Source organism: Hordeum vulgare, chromosome 2H, assembly GCF_904849725.1.
Source record: "Hordeum vulgare subsp. vulgare chromosome 2H, MorexV3_pseudomolecules_assembly, whole genome shotgun sequence".
Lineage (NCBI taxonomy): Eukaryota > Viridiplantae > Streptophyta > Magnoliopsida > Poales > Poaceae > Hordeum > Hordeum vulgare.
Window position 1 is genome coordinate 30,224,643 of NC_058519.1, and position 20,288 is coordinate 30,244,930.

Sequence of the window (20,288 nt, forward strand, 5' to 3'; positions counted from 1 at the left end):
TTGCTCAGTGTCTTCATGAATCATGATGATGTGCTCTCTTTTCATTTCTTGGGTGGGATGTGTTCATACCACAATACCACCGAATCAATATAAAATTAAGGAAGTAAGCAATCTGAACAACAATGCCCACAAATACTTTATGTTCTACTCGAGTATATCATCTATGCATAGACCTAGCTCTGATACCATTCTTGATGACGTTGCATGAAAAATAAAAAATTTCTATGCGCACCCAAGATCTATCCATGTAGATGCACAACTGCGAAAGGGAGAATGTATCTGCATATCCTTGTAGGCCGCTAAGCGTAAAAATTGAGAAACGCGGTTGATGTAGTCGTACCTCTTCGTGATCCAATCACGATCCATCTCATTCTAGCGCCGAACGGACGACACCTCCGTATTCAGCACACGTACAACTCAAATGACTTCTCCGCCTCCTCGATCGAACGAGCGAGTACGGAGTAGTAGACGAGTTCTCTGGCAGCACAACGGCGTGGTGATGCTTGTGATTCGCGTTGGGTTTTTTGTGAGTGTCGGGGATACTACCCCGGGGTACCAAAGGCGAAGATTATCAGTCTCCAAGACAATTAGGGGGACGCCTGCTCGCGATCATCCCTCTGGGGCCGCGAAGCCGGTCACCTGGGGTGCGAAGATCATCCGGTTGTGATGCCTACGTTAGGCGGCTACACGCTGGTTCTGGACCCCACCTTCGTCTCTCAGCGGAGCACCTGCCGCTTCACGCGGGAGCTCGTCGACGGTGGCAGCAACATCAACATTCTCTAGCGTGACACGATGCACAAGCTCGGCATCCTCGAGTCTGAGCTTGAGCCGACCCGAACGGTGTTCCATGGCATCATCCCCGGCCTCTCGTGCTCGCCAATCAGCAGGGTCCGGCTGGATGTGCTGTTCGGCACGGCGAAGAACTTCCGCCACGAGCCGATCTGGTTTGAGGTCGTCGACCTCTCCAACTCCTACCAGGCCATCTTGGGCTGGCCTGCAGTGGCCAAGTTCATGGCGGTCCCCCACTACGCCTACTTGAAGATGAAGCTGACAGGCCTTCGCGGGATCATCACCGTCTCAGGCGACTACAAGAAATCAATCGAGTGTGCGAGCCGGCTCCAAGTTGGTTGAGTCGCTCGTCATCGCCGAGGAGCGGCGGCAGATCGATCGGGCCGTCGCCCTCGCCCGCGAGCCGGCTGCCCCGTCACCGAGCTCAAGCTGAAGCAGCCGGCTGTGGAGGTCCAGTTCCAGCCGGCTGCCGGCAAGAACACCAAGAGAATCCCTCTGGACCCGGCTGATCCCACCGGCAAGTACGTCATGGTGGGGGATGGCCTCAGCAGCAAATAGGAAAGCGAGCTCGTCGACTTCCTCCGTGAGAATCGGGATATATTCGCATGGTCCCCCAAAGACATGTTGGGTGTTCCGAGGAAGTTCGCCGAGAGCACTTCCTCCACGTCCGGCCAGACGCTAAACCGGTAAGGCAGCTTGGTGGGCCCTTGTTTGGCCTCGGGCTGTTACCCCCTAGTTCGGGACACCCTCTCACCCGCATTTTTCATACTAGTAGTTTGAATCGTTTTAACATTTGATCTTTATTTGAATAAGTTCGTAATATAATGATGTTTGGAGCCTTCATGTTTCTGTTGTACAATCCGAGGGATATAAGGTTCATATGACGATGTTTTATGGGTGTTATGTCAATGAGATGCATACTACATAGTGAAGTGGTATGCTAGGTCACCACAGGGTTCATTGTGGATTAGGAGAGAGAATGAGTCCATAGCTCATAATGGATTTATCCTCCATCTCATCCATCCACATTGGTGGGCTTATCTTCTTAGGCTTCCTTCTTGACATTGACTTCTTTTTCTTTATCTACTCCTTTAACGTTATCATATATTCATATAATCTTTTCACCATTGACTTTTTGACCATGGTATGTTGCTTGACTTGGTGACTTGGCTTGATCTTCATGATTTTCTATGTGTACACTTTGTTGGGTTAAAAGTAGGATCTCGAGGTAAGATTAATCATTCCCACAACACTAGTAGAACTTCTTGTTTGCTTGTTTGATGTTGGATTTTTTACGGATGTGTTTGATGTGCACTAAAATCGGGATTATCTTGTTTAGCAATTAATATACATCCTATCATGCCTCATGCCCCCCCTCCTCCCCCTCCCCCCCCCCCCCAAAAAAAAGAAGCATAGGGTTCCCCTGCCTCCCGTCGGCGCCACTGCCGGTCCGCCCCGTCTCCGGTGGCCTTAGGGCCATGGAGGCGCAATGGACCCCGACACAATCCAGTGGGAGGGGTTCATTTTTAGATGTCCTTTCAAGGTTTGTTAGGGTTTGTGTCCTTCTTAGGAAGGCGAGGTATCGACAGTTCCTTGAAGATGGAATAATGCCTTGCATAGCCCATGTCCTGGTGGTGTGTGAAGGTGTGTCTACGACGGATTTGACCTTGGTGGATTTGCTCGGATCTGGTCGTAGTTTGTTTATGTTCATGTGTCTTCAGGTTGGATCATTTTGAACTACGCTACTCTTCAACGATGGCGATTGATATTCTGTTGTGTTGGTCCTATGGGGCCTCAGCACGACGACTTCTCGAATGTCTACTACTATAAATTTTGCCCGGCTCTGGCGAGGGAGGGGCTATGACGTCGCCGTGCCTTCGGCTTGCTTCAGTATGTGTAGTCGTCGCTAGATGGTACAGATCATGTCATGATTGAAAATGAATAGATCAAAGTTTTCTCATATATTTTTTTAAATATATATCCTAGTGTCGTACAAAATTAGTAACCACTAATAAATGTCTGTCAGGAAATATAGTTAATTGTGGAGGTTAAAACTATTAAATATGTGTGGAGCCATGCATAATGTAAGTAACTTACTAAATGCAAAATGTTGTGAAAGACATTCGTCTAAAGCTCCTAATGGAATCTACAACAATTGAATCATGCTATTAAGATTCATATACAGAAAAAGTCGATGGAATATGATTCCCGTCACAAGTGGAGGAACATCAAAGACTTTCTCATACCAAATGTTTTAATTTATTTATAAATGAAACTCTTATATAGTGCAAGGAGATCTTACCAAACATTTTATGTTCCTAATCCATCACCAAAAGAACTGATCTTGCATACCAAAAGTATATATATGGATGTATCCAGTTTGCAGAAATCTTTATTGATATGAGTAAGATATACAAATATGCACATCTACCAACCCGAGAAAACATCATGTGCATGGCATGCACGTACCAATCTACACCCATAACTCACCCTATATACTAAGAGACTCGTCCCCACTATATTATCTATCTAAACAAGCAAGCTATCCAACTCAGGAACCCTACCACATCATGGGCTCTCAAAATTTCCACATTAGAAAAAAAATGGCACATGCATCCCAATATTAAATGCTCACAAATATTTCATAAAATAAACTACTCCCTCCGTCTCGGTGTATTAGGCATACTAGAAGGTGCAGCACAACCAAGACGCAAGGTGAGTGGGCGAAAGAAAAATCCAAACCATGAAAATAGCCAATCAATGTGCCAACTTAGCCCATAATCCTAGCTAAAAAACCTGGCCAAGCATGCCAATTAATTGCCTGATCATTCGCTTCCTATTAAAAAAGTGCATGGAAAACCAATAAGGCAGGAAAGAAAACAAGCAAACAATTAAGACTACGCCGACTTAGTTTTGGAAAATTCTAATTTTCATTAGGTGTTTAATACACCGAAACACAGGGAGTAGAAAAATGAACACACGCAAGGCTTATGATCGGACCAGGCTATAATAACTAGCAAGCACATACTACAACCGGAAATTGCTTTTTGAGGTCGAGCTCCATGGAGGCCTTTAAATTCAAACTTCAAATTTTGTTAAAATTCATATTTTAACATTTCAAAAAATTCTGAAAATACATAGATAGATGAAGGTATAACACACAAGTGTGTAAATTTTCAGAACTAAATACGTTGAAATGAGGGCTATGCAAAAAAAAAAAACAAATCTGAAGCTTTTTAACACATGACACTATTCATCTTTCTTGGTCATGAATTTCTCTTTTTTGTACACGACGCATCTCAAAGTATTTTGACCTGAAATTTCACACACACATGGATCACACACTTGTTTAGTTGTACAATGTTATTTAGATTTTTTGAAATCAAAATTTTCAAATTTTGATTTTTTTTTCAAAAATTTCGGCCTTCATGGCTCCCGGGAGCCAAAACACCATTCTCATATAAAATCTGCCTCAAAGTTTCACAGCTCGTGTCACTGCTCCATGCTCCTCACAACTCGTGTCACTGCTCCATGCTCCTCACCCTGATCTGCAAAGTTTAAATTCGATATGTTATTACTCCCTCCGTTCCTAAATATAAGACCTTTTAGAGATTTCACTATATACCACATACGGATGTATGTAGTTATATTTTAAAGTGTAGGTTCACTCATTTTACTCTGTATATAATTTATAGTCAAATCTCTAAAAGGTCTTATATTTTGGAACGGAGGGAGTACATTTGAGAGAAACAATTTTTTTTGTAGTAAGTTAGATGAAGAGCACAGATCTCAAAGCAAATGATAAAAGGTGAGGATAAGGGGCTCTATGTAGGACGAGCTACAAAGGAACTTTTACTTGCATGTTATACTCACGTTATACCTGATTTCTAATCGCAATCCATGTCAGTAGCCCATACCATGAATCATCTCACCTGACCAAGATTAACTTTTCGTGTCTTTATTTTAACTAGTAAATATGCCCGTGCGTTGCAACGGGTTCATTGTAGAGCAAATACCTAGGTGCAGCAAGCATATCTAATCATGTGTATGCAATTAAGCTAATTGATAACTGAAGAAAGAGTAGAATATATGAAACTTGAAGAATTACTCCAGCATCATGCCCAATAATTCCGTAACCAAGTCAAAGCCACAATTTTCAGGTATATGTAATCAGCAATATGAAATTTCTTGGTCTAATCCTTGGCTAGTAACATTACTTTTACAAAAAAAATAAACAGAAGCAGGGGCTTGTATCATATAAGCGAAACTGAAATTGTGAGCAATCGGAAGTAGCATCAATTTTCAGAAAAAATAAACTGAAACAGGGGTAGATCCAAGGTGTGGGGATCAGTTACATTCATTATACAGCAAGGCAAACAAAGGAAAATTGGTTGAATTCATGCAGCAACGACGTGCATGACCTTTGGTAACCTCTAAATTTATCAAATCAATCATGTATTTTTGTGTAACATCTTCTTTTGGAATAAAAAACTATGACCCATTAAATATGATAATTCGAACTTAGTCTTACCAACTCACATTTTCTTTTGAAATCTCCTAAGGCTGGTCACAATGGGGAGTAACATTGAGTAGTAACATACATGACACATAAGCATGTTACTACTCTATGTTACTACCTTCATAGTGGGTGGTAACTTAGGGGTGGTAACTTAGAGGGTTCATTTATTGCTTTTGTGGGATCTATAGTAGCATTTTATAAAGAAACAACCTCTAGCATTAAAAAAGTCTCGTACAAAGCGCGAAGTTACGGTAACCACGGTGGTTACTCCAATTCCTTCTCTCCTCATTAACTCACTGCCACGTAGGAAATTTTGCTGAGCTGGACATGAAGTTACCACCGAAGTTACCTGCATTGGGGCCAGCCTAACAACACAAAAGAATTCAGTCGACACAATAAAGTCAGTCACACATCAAATCTTGGGGCATGCATAACCTATTGCATTTGGGAGACGGGCTGTAGGGAGCCCTTTGTTTCAGCGATCTATTCCAGATTCTTTCAGTGGCATGTTGGTAAGTTATTCAGTCTTGCATACTCAACTGATTTTGCTTAAGTTTCACATTATTTCTTGTTTTATCTGTTCCATGCTTTGTCGGCAGGAAATATTGTTATTTCATTTCCATGGCCAATGGCCTGTTTAGTCCTGGAACATTTATAGTTTCTAGATTTTTTTTTCTTCTACAGGTAAAATTTATGTCATTGTTTCTAAAGCAGTAACTTGCTTTTTCAACTAATTTGGTATCTCTACTCCTTTAGTCACGACCTGGGTCACTGAATGGCTCCAAGATCAAAACAAGCTTTAAGGCATGGATCAAAACCACCTGCAATATTGTCTTTTGTATTGGGAATATTTGGTTGGTTAAGGTGGTGCTATTTCCAGTACTGTTTTTATTTTTTGGTGGTGCCCTTGCTAATTGTCTTAATGCTTCGGACAAAATATAAAAAATGTATGAAATGCAGACAATTCCCGCTCAGCTTTTTTTACTTTCAGCTATATTTTTTTTAACAAACCTTCGGCAATACATAGGTATAGTCCTTTTCCTGCTCAAGTACCAGGTGACTCATGACTCAGATGTTGCACTCATCTTCATCATCGCTTCTCCCAAGAACCTTAATTTACTTTCTTTCACCTGTAACATTCATTGGGTCTCTCAATTTAGGAGTGACATCTCCTCTACTTATACTCCAGAGGCACAATGTTACTGATTTGTCTTCGATCTCAATGGGCTCTCAATTTGAATTTTGTATAGGTTGCACAATGCCCACCTTCATTAGCTCATTTTAATATTATTGTAGAGACATACTCCATATTGCCACTAGCAAGACGAAGCCTGAAGATGCTATCATCCCTTCCTATCAAGTATCGGCCACTACTATTTGCATTAGCTGCGCCTTAGAAGTTGGAACATACCATTTTCACATAAAGCGGAAGTAGGAGCTAATGTTCAGTTGTAAGCTATCGTAGATGTTGTTTGATTAACAAATATGAGGCCCTGCTACCGTCAATGATGTGCGAGCATGGTTTCCAATTTTTTTGTGAATTGTTATCTCATATTACGGTTATGAGAAACACTATTTAATGTAACACCTATTTTAACACTTGCTCATATAACTACTTGGCTATAATTTGTAGGAACTTATGTACTGTCATGTAGAAGATTGATTACAAGAGTCTCACATTATACACAAGAAGTATCTCAAAAGGGCAATGTGTACACAACCTTTCATGTCGCCTCCATTCCAAATCCATGTTCTTACTTTGCTTATATACATTAGACTTATTTGTTCCTATGAGGTCATTTATGTCATATTATTGTGTTTAGTAAAAACAATCGATACTCTTTGCTATCTTTACAACTATACTCCAAGTACTATCTACATTCCAGTTTGTATACTATAAGAGACCTACCAGGCGAACAAATTTATTCAACTTCCGTGTTCTCATGCACATAGGATTAAGAGTTCTTGCAGCGACGTGCAAGGTAACATCTAGTTCATATCAAAACTTCCACACTCAATGACTGAAAATAAAGCACCACGAAGAGCCAGTGCAGAGAACTGTATATTCATACATGCTCCATAGAACGCCGCAAGAAAAATCCCACTTGAACCTTCTCAAGGTTCATGTAAAAAGTTTAACCTACATACTGCTCACATGTTCAAGGTCCTATGACACTACATCTTTGACTGTCCAGAGCAGCTGCTTTGTTACACTTTGCTCGACTTAGTTTCCCATTGCCTCCCAAGCCTACTAGCTAACTTCCAGATATATGTACAACCAACATCTTCTAGCGATTGGTTTCTTTTTCTTCTCCCACATCCTTCTCACATAAATATCTAATAATCTCTAATTCAAAGGCATAAAATCTAGCGATTGAGGTTCACATAATGACATATGGAGAGGTCAAAATCGAGGTAATGCTATTGCCAAATGCCAATTTATATGAAAAGGAAATGTGATGATCTAACTAGTTCAACGAAGTTTTGGTTCAGTTTCCAGCCATGTATGTTGCCATTTATAGAGTCGCATCATGCATGCATTTGTGCCTGCTAAGGACGGGAGTGTGATCTCTTTCATTGTCCAAAATCCTTCATTTAGTTCTTGTCTATCATGTGTCCTTATGATCGATACTCCCACTAATGGATGATCGCATATCACTTTAGTACTTGGAGTATCAATTTGGACCAATGGGAAGACTTACGAATACCGTGTCGATTGACCGGTGCCTTCAATGGTGCAAGCTTCAACATGTGCACTGTTCTGTTGATAGTGCTCTAGTATCATGGTACATGTTAAAGGCTTTCGTATATTTATTCGCATATTTTGGAAGAGAAAACCAAGAATCTATGTTTATTCCTATCAACACGTAGCAATGGAAAACAAGGATTCCATTAATATATTCCCCCAGGCTAACTATATTCTTCTGAATTTGTATTTTGTAGTAGATTTTCAGTTGATCATTTTTTCTTCGGATTTACGAAAAAGCCTTTGCTAATAGACATGGGTTTTTCAAAACAAACACGATGCATAGCGACAAAACCATCATGTCTCACATTTTAATAAGGTTGGTTTCCCGAATTATACTTTTTCTTGCTTAAAGTGTTTGTCCCTGCTTGGGTGGCGGTACTCTAGACGGCGCATGAGGTCCAGGTCTTTGAAGTGGGTGTGGAAAACGGTGGCGGCGAAGCCATGGACATGGAAGGTGTCAACTAGCGGAACATCGGTTGATGTGTCCATACCTCCCTAGTGTGCTAGCGGGAATAGGAGCATGTGTCACCAACCAATTCTGTCATGGTCGGAATATGCAGTGTCTGCCCTTCAATGCCATGCTTTGCATCGGCGACATCAACCTTGGCATACAGTGCCAAACTTTGTCGAAGACAGCAGTTCACTATGAACAACAATAACTCAACCTTGGGTGACGAGTACCACATGCAACTAGGATGACATAGGGGAGTGGGGTGCATGATGGCAGGCCTAGAAAACTCGAACGCGACACCGCACTGAGCCGTAGGGGAATACACTAAGCTCGGCCTCGTCTATCATGCGTCATTTTGTCAAACACCTTGCATGCATCTACCATGATGGATACAAGCGTGTATCAGAAACATAGAAAAAAAGTTTGACGTGTTTATCAGAAGAAAAAGGCACCACATGGACATGAATTGATCATGTGCATCCGATTGTAAGTTCTATGATCAATATATGCCTCCCAGTACCATTTAGGTCTCTTATGATTTCAAATGAATTTCATAGGATTTTTGAACGATTGAAATCCTTCGGAATTTTCTTCTACAAAGGCCATTTTATTCGTAGGATTGGATCATGTAGGAATATTTTCTAAAGAATCATCTGTAGTAGATTTCATATAAAATCTAGCACCTGCTACAACTTTTTTTCACAGTTTTTTTCTTTATCCCGTGACATCAAACACTCTCTAATTCAAATTGATGATTCAAATGGGCATGCTACTCCAATCATGTGTTTTCTGTGTTTCTATATTTTGAATTTGTGCGAATCAAAGAGAACCTTCCTAGCTATTTACATACAATTGGGATCAAGCTTATTACTAAGTCGATCCATATGTAGTTTGATCATTTGGATCACAACAACTGTAAATCACAGTTGTGATACTTATAAAAATCTAAAAGTTGCTAGCTGTCAAATTATCTGCTTGTAATTACATAAATTTTGTAGGGAATCCCTACTGTCAAGATGATATCCAGAAGCACCCAGAAGACTACTACAAAAATGTACTTTATTACAAGCATATGAAGAAAGCTCTACAATTGGGATCTTCAAATATGCTGGAATTCATTGACTCATCACTCCAACGCAAAGAGAAAACGAACAATTGGTTCAACATTGCTATTAAAATCATCCAAAATAAAAAAGGACCCAAGAGCCTACATGATGTTGTTGACTCCATGCAAGGTTGAATGTTGCGGATGAAGAGATCCATGGAGCGAGCTGAGGCTGCACTTGGCGGGCTCTCCCTGAGGCCGCCTGTGTTGCAGACTACTCGCGTGTTGCACACTTTGGTTGTGCCTGATGACAGCTTCGAGGTCAAGTGGAGAGCCGAGCTTCATGGTCGTTTCTCTCCTCATACTAGAATCGGCTCGCCATTGTCAGCCTCTAAGGGACTAGGGAATGAGATGGTTGTGACTCTCATGCTGTAGATCATGCCTGAGCTTTGACAATTATGTGGGGATCTGAGTCTGCCTCCGTCTGTCGAACATCTCATGGTAGACCCCCCCCCCCATCTCGATTGTGGATTTATCGTGAGCATCCCAAATGGGCTCTAGTAGATACTTGATGTCGAGGAGTGTGCCGATTTGGATGTTGTAAATCTCTCCCTTGCTTAAGTCTATTGGGTGTCAGACGTCAGCCGGTCTACCTCTCGGTGTCATGAAGCACAAATTTTAAGTTGTTGATACCCTTCACTCGTGTGCGGCCATCGAGCACGTGATGCATGTAAGTGGCACGACCATTGAGCCAAGTGTGTTGGCACCTACTACAAATCCAAATGTTCTCTTCGTGAAGAAACATTGTGACATGCTCACCAATGTAGAGGTTGCTAGACCTTGTTTGTGGGCAGGTATGTAAGGGACACCAATAAGGGACAAACAAAAGAAGGTGGGAAAAAGAAAGAGTGGCGCCATAGGTAATGCTTCTCTGGTTGCTTGATGGATGACCTTCGATCTCTTGGTCGATCCTCTTGGATTGGGTTGTCGTTAAGGTTTGGGAGGTGCCTATTTGTGTCGAGGTTTTCTTGCGAGGGGTCTTTTGGTGTAGTAGCAACGTTGGGGTTTACGAATATTTGTGTATTTAGAGAGCCTGGTGGAGGCCGCCTATGCGGTTTTTTTTTTCATGTGAGTGGTTAGTCAATTCTCCGTTTGTATTGATTTTTGTTTGTTTTTTCATAAATTATCTGAACAATTCTTCTTATTAATTAATGAGGCAAAACTTTTGCCTTCGTTTCAAAAAAAATATGAAAATGACATCTATTTTTTTGCAAGTGATAAAAAGGACATCTTAGTGTGTTAAGAATGACAGTCCGTGCATCAACAAGGGGATTTGACGATTGGTGTGGACGGTTAGCTCTTCGGATATGCCTGGTAAGGGCACGCCACAATAGATGACTTGGGATGGGAGTCCTCATGTGGACTGTCTCGACGATTGACAATAAACTAGTTATTGAGGGATCTCCTTTGCGGCGACCTACGGAGTTATTTATAAACTCTGTCAATTCCAATAGCCATGGATGTCGCTTAGTCGCCTCTCGTACCGTAACGTCGTCGACACTCTCTTTGCCGGATTCAGGACCATGGCTCGTCGCCTGTCCTCGCCTCTCTGGTCGCCACCTTCAGAACTCTACTAGACACATCTATTTTCTTGTTTCCTTTTAGGCTTGTTGAGCTGTTGTCCTCATCATAAACCTCCTTATTCGCTCTTTCAAACCACTTCTTGTTCCGTTGTGTTTATTGTTGTTGACTAGCAAAAGGGCAACGTGCGTTGCAACGGGAGAAAAAAATACCACACACTTTTAATTTTTTTATAATCATTTTAATTTATTAAAATAATAAGCTAACTAACTAATGTAGTCAGTCCTATCCTATTTTGTTGAGAAATCAACCCGTCCATTGTTAATTCCATCATGATGAGAAATTGAGCGGGACAAGCAAAACAAAACAAAGAGGCTACGTGAATTGATCAATGGACTGTTATCTTATTTCACTCATGGGATAGAGAATGTGGGATTAGATGACAAATTGAAGGTGGTGTCCCATTCTCTCTCTACAACCATACAATCTTACATTGAATACATTCATTCATCAGCAAACAAATTCTCACAAAACAAAATTTCTTGCCGGTGCTTGGCACACGGTTGGAGGCATGGGGAGGGGATCTCATGAGATGATGAGTTCCTGCCGGAGGTGGGGATACGATGAAGGGAGCAAGGGTTAGGCGCCTCTATCTGGCCATAAGGAGCCGCCGTTGCCGCGCCATAACCTTGGAGTTCCCCGTGTGAGCCATGGAGGCCCGCCTTCACCTGCAAGTACTTCGCTCCGCCGCGCCTTATCCGCGCGCCGCCGCCGTTCTGCATCGAGCAGACACATCATCCCAAGTCGTTGTAGCTGTCGTGTTGATTTGATCCAGAAGCTGTGCTCGAGCGTCGAAACGGGAGAAGCAAGCGGGCAAAGGTACGACCGCGGAGGCGGGTGGGTTGAGATCGACAGCAGTGGTGGCTGAGGTCGGCCTCGGCGGCGAGTGGTGTGGCAGCGGCCTGGGCACATGCCAGGATGGACCAGGGATCGACACGATGCGCTCGAGCGCCGCAATGGGGGCAGTGAGCGGGGAGAGGTACAGCCGCGGAGGCGGGTGGGTTGAGATCAGCAGCGTTGGCGGTTGAGGTCGGTCGCGGCGGCGAGTGGTGTGGCGGCGGCCTGGGCACAGGCCAGGGTGGCTCAGGGTCGACGGGAGGAGGCGATGCGTACGGGTATAATTTTTGCAGCGAATCTTTCTTTCCTTTTGCGTTGCAGATAAATGATGGAGCGCGGGTTGAATAACAAAAATTACAGGGGCTTTTTTATAAAAATACCGTGGTGGGTTTTTCGACGGAAGCAATAACCGCTTTATTATTAGGTAGGTATAGATATAGATATGTAAGACATGGATGCTTGTGGTGTGCGGGGCTTTGTTCGTAAAATGGGACAAAAACCTTTTTTTTTCTTAAACACGTGGTTCTTTCGAAACTTACCCAAAAGAAAGGTTACAAACTCCTTGAAACTAGTGTTCTATGGAATTAACTCTGTTCTACAGTGTCTGAAATGGAAAATCGTCGAAAAGGCCAAACGGGGAAGGCGGTCGGCTCGTGGGCCACCGCTCCCGGGATCCCCGCAACAGCAGGGCGAAATTCTGGAGACCACCGCGCACACGTGTCGCCGGGCGGCCGAATCCGCGCGGATCTTCTGGGAGCGAACAGCTGCGGCTCGCTCAACCCCACCCCGCATCCGCCCTTGTTGTCCGTCTCGCCGCATAAACTCGCCCCCCTCCCGCCGCCGCCGGCGCGCCGGTCTCCCGCCCTCCACGCCCCCTCCCTTGCCCAGTCTCCGGTTCCCGCCAGGCCTCACGTTTTCCCGCACGGATCAAACGCGCAGGAAAACCCAGCCCGCCTGCTAATCCTGGAACCCCGTCGGGAAACCACCCCTCTTCTTCGCTCCTCTTCTTCCCCGGCTCCGTCCCGCTGCGGTACGGCCACATTCTCCTTTCGTTTCGTTCTCCGCCTTGTGTTTGATTGCTCTTCGGCCCTGGCAGGCAATGCCGCCGGCCTGCTCGTTTCGGCGCTCTCCGGGGCGAGACAAAGCATCTTCCTTTTTCCTTCTCGTTCGGGGTTAAATTGCCTCTGATGTGCCTGTGACGTGTGCGATAAATTCAGGAGATTCCGGTAAACTCGACCACATAGCACATGAGGAGAATGGATGTTTGCTGTGCCTACTTCGACCCGGATTATGAGAACCTCGACGAGAGGATTTATGGGACAAGGTAGGCGCACCGCGCGCCAGCCATTTTTCGGGATGCTTGCGCGTGGAACATGGCCTGCAGTATAACATTATGAATCATCAATTTGCAGGGTCAATGTGGACAACGAGTCATGTGGTAAATGTACTATTGTTAACGTAAGTACTCGAGTTATTGGCTGGGCAATCCAGTTGTTTGAGGAGGAATTGATTCTGACCTGCTGAATATTGCTTCCAATCATATATAGGTGAACAGCCGAAACGACCATGACCTCCTACTTGAAGTGCTCGAAGTTTTGATTGGCTTGGAACTGTCCATCAAAAAATGTTATGTATCATCTGATGCTGGATGGTTTATGGACGGTATGCCCTGAAGGAAAATCCAACTGTAGTAGTTTATGGTAAAATCTGTATGCTCATTTTCTTCTTCTTCTTCTTCATGTTAGTTAATTTGATTGATTGATTGAATTTGAAATGAACGTCTGTATGGTTTGGTGCGTAGTATTACCCTTCTACGGTAAAAAGATACTTGCGCTGCTTAACGAATGTGTTTGCAGAGGATTAAAACCATGAAAGATTAGCAGGCAATACTAATACATGTTCAGATGTGCCCTAACCTGTTGAGTCTCTCAGCTGCTCGGCAAGCATGCCAAAACTCAAATCCATTCTTCGCTGATAAGTATGCTACTCAATACTATTTGTATTAGTCAGATAGAAGGTTGTATATGAATTGGTAGTAGCTCGAGTGCACAGCCTTTGTTTTTCCAGTCCTGTCTCTGGACTTTCTGTATGGTCGCATAGGAGGGTTGCATTATGCTATCTACTTTTACATTGCTTGCATGTCTGAAACTAGTATTATCGCCGTCAATAAACTTGCATATAAACACAAAAGGTAGTCTGGCTGATGAAAACACTATCTTTCAAAATTTTCATCTCTCTGTTTCCATTTATATCCTTGATCTTTCATATACCATCGGATATTTTATTTATGGGGAACCTCAGTCCAAAACTCTGAACGAACATGTGGAGGTGTTTTGCATCATTGCATTCTTTTTTCCTGAAGTACGGCTAGAACTGCAGGTTGTGGTTGATCTCTTAGTTCATTTTTCTGTTTTTGTTGAGAATTACAAGTAATGTGATTTACTTCTAATATTTTGTTGGTATTACCTAGTAATGCGATTATGTAAAGGCATGCAAGTAAGTTCTTCACCTATCTAACTACAAAGTTTTCAGTTCATCATTTCCATCTTTTCCCAACTGTTCTGCAGTTTTCCATGTGAGAGATCAGGAAGGAAACAAGGTTTACAGTAAGAAGGCCATAAACTATATAGAGCAGGTCTCCATCTCATCTGTCGCCATCAACTGAACTAGTTGTAGTTTAGACTCAGGAAAACAATCTGAAGATGGTAATTCTGTGTCTTCCAATTTTTTAGGCAATATGTACTAGAGATTCTGGGAGGTTCACAGTGACAAGATCAAATGAGCTTGCATCCAAACCAGATGTTGCCACACACTATACAGGAATTGAAATGATTGGCCACAACCGGCCTGGAATTTTCTCTGAGATATCTGCTGTTCTTGCTGAGCAGGGGTGTAATGTTATGGAAGCGCATGCTTGGAGCCATAAGGATAGTTTAGCTTGTGTTGCATTTGTGTCTGATGAATCAACATCAACCCGCATCAATGATCCAGACCGCCTAGCCTCTATTCAGGACCATCTTTGTACTGTTCTTGGACCGGGTACCTCGGTGGATGAAGATGGGCGTCGCGCAAGAGCTCATCTGCTTGGGGTTGATGGGCTGACAAGCCATCCCGAGCGGCGGTTGCATCAGCTAATGTTTGCTAGTAAAGATTTTGATGGGCAGCCGGGACAGGTATCTGCTGCCTTCCCAATGCTTAGTTTGGATGGTTACAAAAAGGGCAGTCGGACGGTGGTCTCTGTTGATCGGTGCAATGAGAAAGGATATTCAGTCATAAGTGTTGAATGTGTGGACCGGCCAAAGTTGATGTTTGACACTGTGTGTACGCTCACCGACATGCAATTCGATGTCTTCCATGCCTCAGTTTCTTCCTGTGGGCCTTTTGCCTGTCAGGTAGCTTCATGTACTTCCTTTTAGAAGGAATATGTATATGTTTTATTGCAATTTTGAACTAACATGAGAAGGGAACACAAACTGAAGAACTAGTTGTGTAGGAGTATTACATCAGACACAGGGATGGACATATTCTGGACACTCCGAATGAAAGGTGCTTAGTTGTGAAAGGCGTGAAAGCTGCAGTGGAGCGGCGAACTTGTGAGGTAAGTAATATAGTGCGGTCTGATATTCATTTTTCTTTACTTGTAGTAAATATGTTTGAGGATTGTAATTTCCAGCAGCATTAGTGAATTTCATCCTCTTTAGTAACCATGGGTGAAATTTGCTCTGTGATCATCAATAATGTGCATGCTGTTAAAATTCTCTATTAAATATGAATTGTTTTCTTTAAGTTACTGTGAAATTCCAAATCTGATTATATTGGTATTATTGCTTTCTAGGGTGTGAAGCTGGAGCTATGCACTGAGAACAACGCAGGTCTCCTGTCGTATATTACTCGGGTCCTCCGGGAGAACGGGTTAACGGTTACGCAGGCAGACATTGCCATGGACGGGGACATGATGAAAAACACATTATACGTCCAAGGCATCTCAGACAACAAGATCGACATGGATGTCGTCGAGTCTGTCAGGAGGGAGCTTGAGCCCCTGTCCTTCCAGGTGAAGGATGATTGGCTTATGTCCCCAGGGCAACTGGAAGGCGAACCTGTGGCCGAGAGAAATGGCTTCTGCATCCTTCGCCTGCTGAGGTCGAAGTTAGAGAGCCTGTCTCATGGTTTCATCTCCTCCGGGTAGTTTGGCTCCGTTAATGTGATGGTCTTTCTGCAGCCTGGGCTGTGTATAGCTGTAGATAGTTCGTGATGCACATCTGTGCTTGTGCGGTGTATATATATGTGTGTGTGTGTGTGTGTGTGTGTGTGATTTTTGGTTTCAAGCAATAGCCACTCTGCCACTGTCCATAAATCCCTGTCTCTTCTACTCCCTCCGTTCACTATTATCTTAAGATGTTGTAGTAACTTTTTTTTTTCAAATTTAGATGTATATAAACGCACTTTAGTGTATTTGTTCACTTATTTCAGTCTGTATGTATTTTTTATTTAAATATTCAAAATATCTTATTTGTGAACCTAAGGCCTTCTCAGAGATTACATGCCCATTAGCCTAATCTCGAGCTAAGCCAAGCTATTTAGATGTATATAAATACCGTGTGTCATTGGTATTTATCATCCTTGTGTGACTGAAATTGTCATTCAGAAATGCCTGGACCGGAGTGCCACGCACCTGACGACGTGTGTCATTTATCATTTGAATTAATCAAGGGAAACTATTCATGACAACTGTGCCTACGTCAGCAGGCTTGCGCGGCTTTTCAAGCAAATCTCGTACACTAATGATCAAACTAGACATCGAAAAATTTCTCGACGTGGTGTCATGGAAGATTCTTCTCCAAGTGCCTGAGGCCAAGGGGTTTGGAAAAAGGGCCAGAGAGTGGATAACCGGTTTGCTGGTTTCCTCTTCAACCAGGTTTTGGCGCTCTATGGTGCCCTCTTCAAAAACATAAAAAGTCCATGGGTTTGTAATAGTGGCATGCACTATCTTGCAGGCTTTGAAGCCAACCTGTGGTTTCATCACCTTAGACTATTTATCTTGGTGGTGAATCTGCCATGTGAACAATGTGAAAGTAAAGCAAGGGGATAGGAATGCACATCGCCGGAGCAATGTATTAAGGAGCATATGCAATGGTCATCCTATACAAGCATGCATTATAATGTGGAAAAATCGACACATCGGAATCTTAGACTTGAGTGTGTTGTAAGTGATGAAAAATGTGATGGATAAGCGGCAGTATGTAGGAAAAAGGTAAGATAAATAATTCCCTTTACAGCATCTAGTAGTGTACTCTTACAGCTAGCTTGGAGCGAATATCCATGTTGACCAACGGGAATCTACGCTTCTTTCTACTGACCGGCTTTGAGTTTGGGATTTTATGTTGAACACCTCACCAGTATCGATAAAATAAATAGCATCCCCCTCTCTCTCTCCAAAAGCAGAAACAGACTTGCTGAAGCATTTGCTGATGAAGAGTGCTTGGTCACCTAGCCCACCTGACGCCGGCAACCATCTGCGTGCGCTGAAATCTGCCTCAAAAACCTCCAACTTACGAGTGAATTTGACATAACAACATTTAGGTAATTGCAATTGACGCTTCACCATGATTAGCTTCCCACACGACTCAAGCAAGTACCAAAATGTGGCGAGGTGATCATTGGGAGCATAAGGCATCTCATCCCACAGGATGCCATCATTGATCACGTTGTCTCCAACTGCTCTTAGTTCATACAAGTTGCACTGACACCGATCCTCTTCGTTCTCACAATAATGGTCTTGGTCCTCATCTAAGTCGCTCTCCACACTGGAATCAGCACCGCCCGATCTGATGTGGTGCTTGATATTGGTGACTGTGGGTATGCCATCAGAATTAAAGCTTATATTCAAGGAGAAGAGGTCCTCTGCCTGGGTGACCCCGTAGAGCCTGTTTCCTAGGAGCACAATGTCAATAATGTCGATGAAGGGGGTTGTTTGTGGCCTCGGTGACCAAGCGCCCTTTCCCGGGCGGATTAAGATGATGGCATAGTTCCAATTGTTGGTCATGATAACGACGAGCTGGTCATCAGGGGTCAACCGGATGAGCACCTTGCGGATCTGAAATAACTCGGAACTATTACCGACGATGGCATCGAGCTCGGGGAGAGCCACAACTTCCTTGGAGAAAGGATTGTGCAAGAAGTAGGTATGAATTTTGTTGTTATCATCAGCGTAGTCGAGGGCGAGCCAGCTATCGGTGGAGCCAATGCATCGCAAGTTGTCGGGGAAGGAGCTGTTGATGTTGGAGCGTTTGAATGGAATGTACTCCTGCTTGCCGGTGGCGGACCTGGGAGGAGAGTCATCCATACATTTAGTGATCAAGACAAGAAGAAGGGAAAGAAAATTTTATACATGTGATGTGATGAGGATGTATAACTAGGGAGATCCTAGAAAATTTTACCCGTGTCCTGTGCACTCTCTGATGTAAGTGTAGATGCCGTCGTGGTTGTAGAAGCCGCCGGGAAGCACGATCCAAGGCCGCTGCGGCAGATGCGAGGGGACGGACGGACGGCGGCACGCGGAGTCGATCCAATTCCAAGGCCGCTGCCGCTGAGGGGGAGAGGAAACCGCTTGCCAGGAACGCAGTACCGTCTGCATCCACGGTATTTGCGGCGGAGGGGGAGCCGAGGCGCGCCAGGACCGACACACCGCCCGGAATCGAGCGCGATCTGCCAGGTTAGGGAGGCCGGCCGTAACCAGATTTAGGATCTCGTCTGGGAGTTCCGACCACGGCGAACAAGGCGGCCGAGAAGCACCGGAATGCCAGCTGGAGCAGCACACCGCGTCGAGGACGGCGACCAAGAGACCTAGGAGGCCGTCGGACGGCGGCGGCGGCGACGCCATTGACGCTCGCTGGTTGAGTTTTCTTTTTTGTTTTGGATTTGGAGCAAAGAAGAAGAAGATATCCGGATTCTGTAGTTATTAGAGCATCTCTAGTAGAGTCCTCAAACCTTCAAACCCTTAAAAATAAGCTTTTTTTTTACAGTTTTTATTGAAAAAACGACGTAGAATATAACCCTTAAAGCCTTAAAACCGTAAAAAAATTTAGAGGTCGAACCCTCAAACCCTTTCCCAGCCTGTAGAAGTGAGGGTGGGTTGGGGGGGGGGGGGCTGCCCCCAACCCGCACTCCTCTTCCCAAATCGCGCGGGAGGCAAAACTGCCTCGCCTTCCCAGCTCGTCCCGCGCCGTCGCCGCCATGGAGGGTTCCGCCCCGGTCGCCGCGCCCGCCCCCGGCCCCGTCCTGCAGCCGACCGTGGCCGACGTGGTGGCGGCGACCCACGTCGGGGCCAAGCGGCAGCGGGCGGGCCTCGCCCCGCCTCCTGCCGCCTCCCCGGCTCCCGCCCCGGCCACCGTCTCCGCCCTGGCCGTCGCGCCCGCCCCGGCCACCGTCCCCGCCCCGGCCGCCGTCAAGAAGAGCCGGCCGAAGGTGTGAGTGATGGAGTGGTGCATGCTAGTAGGAACTATGTGGTTTGCATAGGCTTCATACCCTCTCCCTCTTTTCATCTCAAGCCCAATATATTACTTGATCCTTCCCTGTGTTTAAAAATGTCCATGATTTAGTATATTTTGTGGTGATTGTGGAGACATGTATTTGTTGTTTAAAACTTTGTTTGAGAGGGGCTATATATTCACAAAACAGTGGTATAAATACTGTTTTTGTAAATATTTGCTTGCCACTAAAATCCCTTTTCTGTTTTATTAAAATAGGTCTTATTTTTTTATCTCGAGGAACGTGCTTGTGATATTTTTATCACTTGTATATTTCCTTGTGCATTTCTTCTTCTCTATTTGTTTTTCTGTAAATAGGATATCTAAGGGAGTTATTTTTTTCCCTTATCTGCCGCCACAGGTGGGCTCTCTCCCTCCTTGGTCGGCCCATCTTCTCCCTCTCACGCGCACAGAGCCCACACCCGCGTCCCTCTCTTCCTCCTCCCGACGTCATCTCTGTACGACTGCATCTCCTCCTCCCGTTCCTTCATAGCGCGACCCAGTGGTCAAGCGCCCTCCCCGAGGTAATATAAGACGCAGGGAACCCTCCTCCTTCCCTAGGTTTCCCTCTCCTTCCTCCAGTGCGCCGCCACCTTCTCTCTTCTTCTTCCTCCCCCTCTGGTAAGTCTCTGTTCGAGTAGCAGAGAGAGAGATCAGCCCCGCCGCGTCTACCCCGCCGTCTCCGTCGAGCATCGCCGGCCGCCATGTCTAGGAGCTCGGGGCTCGAC

General features: G+C 44.4%; 3 protein-coding genes across 4 annotated transcripts; 2 read left to right on the forward strand and 1 right to left on the reverse strand.

Annotated features, from left to right (window-relative positions):
• The first annotated feature begins 12,879 nt into the window (after positions 1-12,879).
• LOC123429400 (ACT domain-containing protein ACR2-like) lies at positions 12,880-14,612 on the forward strand. Of its 2 annotated transcripts, XM_045113441.1 has the most exons (4): positions 12,880-13,061; positions 13,249-13,355; positions 13,444-13,489; positions 13,579-14,612. In XM_045113441.1, the coding sequence occupies exons 2-4, from the start codon at positions 13,279-13,281 to the stop codon at positions 13,702-13,704; spliced, it is 249 nt and encodes an 82-aa protein (XP_044969376.1). In that variant the 5' UTR covers positions 12,880-13,061; positions 13,249-13,278; the 3' UTR covers positions 13,705-14,612. The 2 variants fall into 2 exon arrangements, with proteins under 2 accessions (XP_044969376.1, XP_044969377.1); XM_045113442.1 differs by lacking the exon at positions 12,880-13,061 and having other exon boundaries at positions 13,099-13,355.
• LOC123429399 (ACT domain-containing protein ACR2-like) lies at positions 14,532-16,486 on the forward strand (the record flags this gene model as incomplete). Its single annotated transcript, XM_045113440.1, has 4 exons — positions 14,532-14,666; positions 14,764-15,423; positions 15,525-15,629; positions 15,867-16,486. Coding segments are annotated over 4 exons (1,254 nt in total), but the record flags the coding sequence as incomplete, so codon positions are not given.
• Positions 16,487-17,257: 771 nt separating this feature from the next.
• LOC123429401 lies at positions 17,258-18,953 on the reverse strand. Its single transcript, XM_045113443.1, has 2 exons — positions 18,472-18,953; positions 17,258-18,357 (listed from the first exon to the last, which is right to left on the reverse strand). The coding sequence occupies exons 1-2, from the start codon at positions 18,912-18,914 to the stop codon at positions 17,334-17,336; spliced, it is 1,467 nt and encodes a 488-aa protein (XP_044969378.1). The 5' UTR covers positions 18,915-18,953; the 3' UTR covers positions 17,258-17,333.
• Between the last annotated feature and the right edge of the window lie 1,335 nt (positions 18,954-20,288).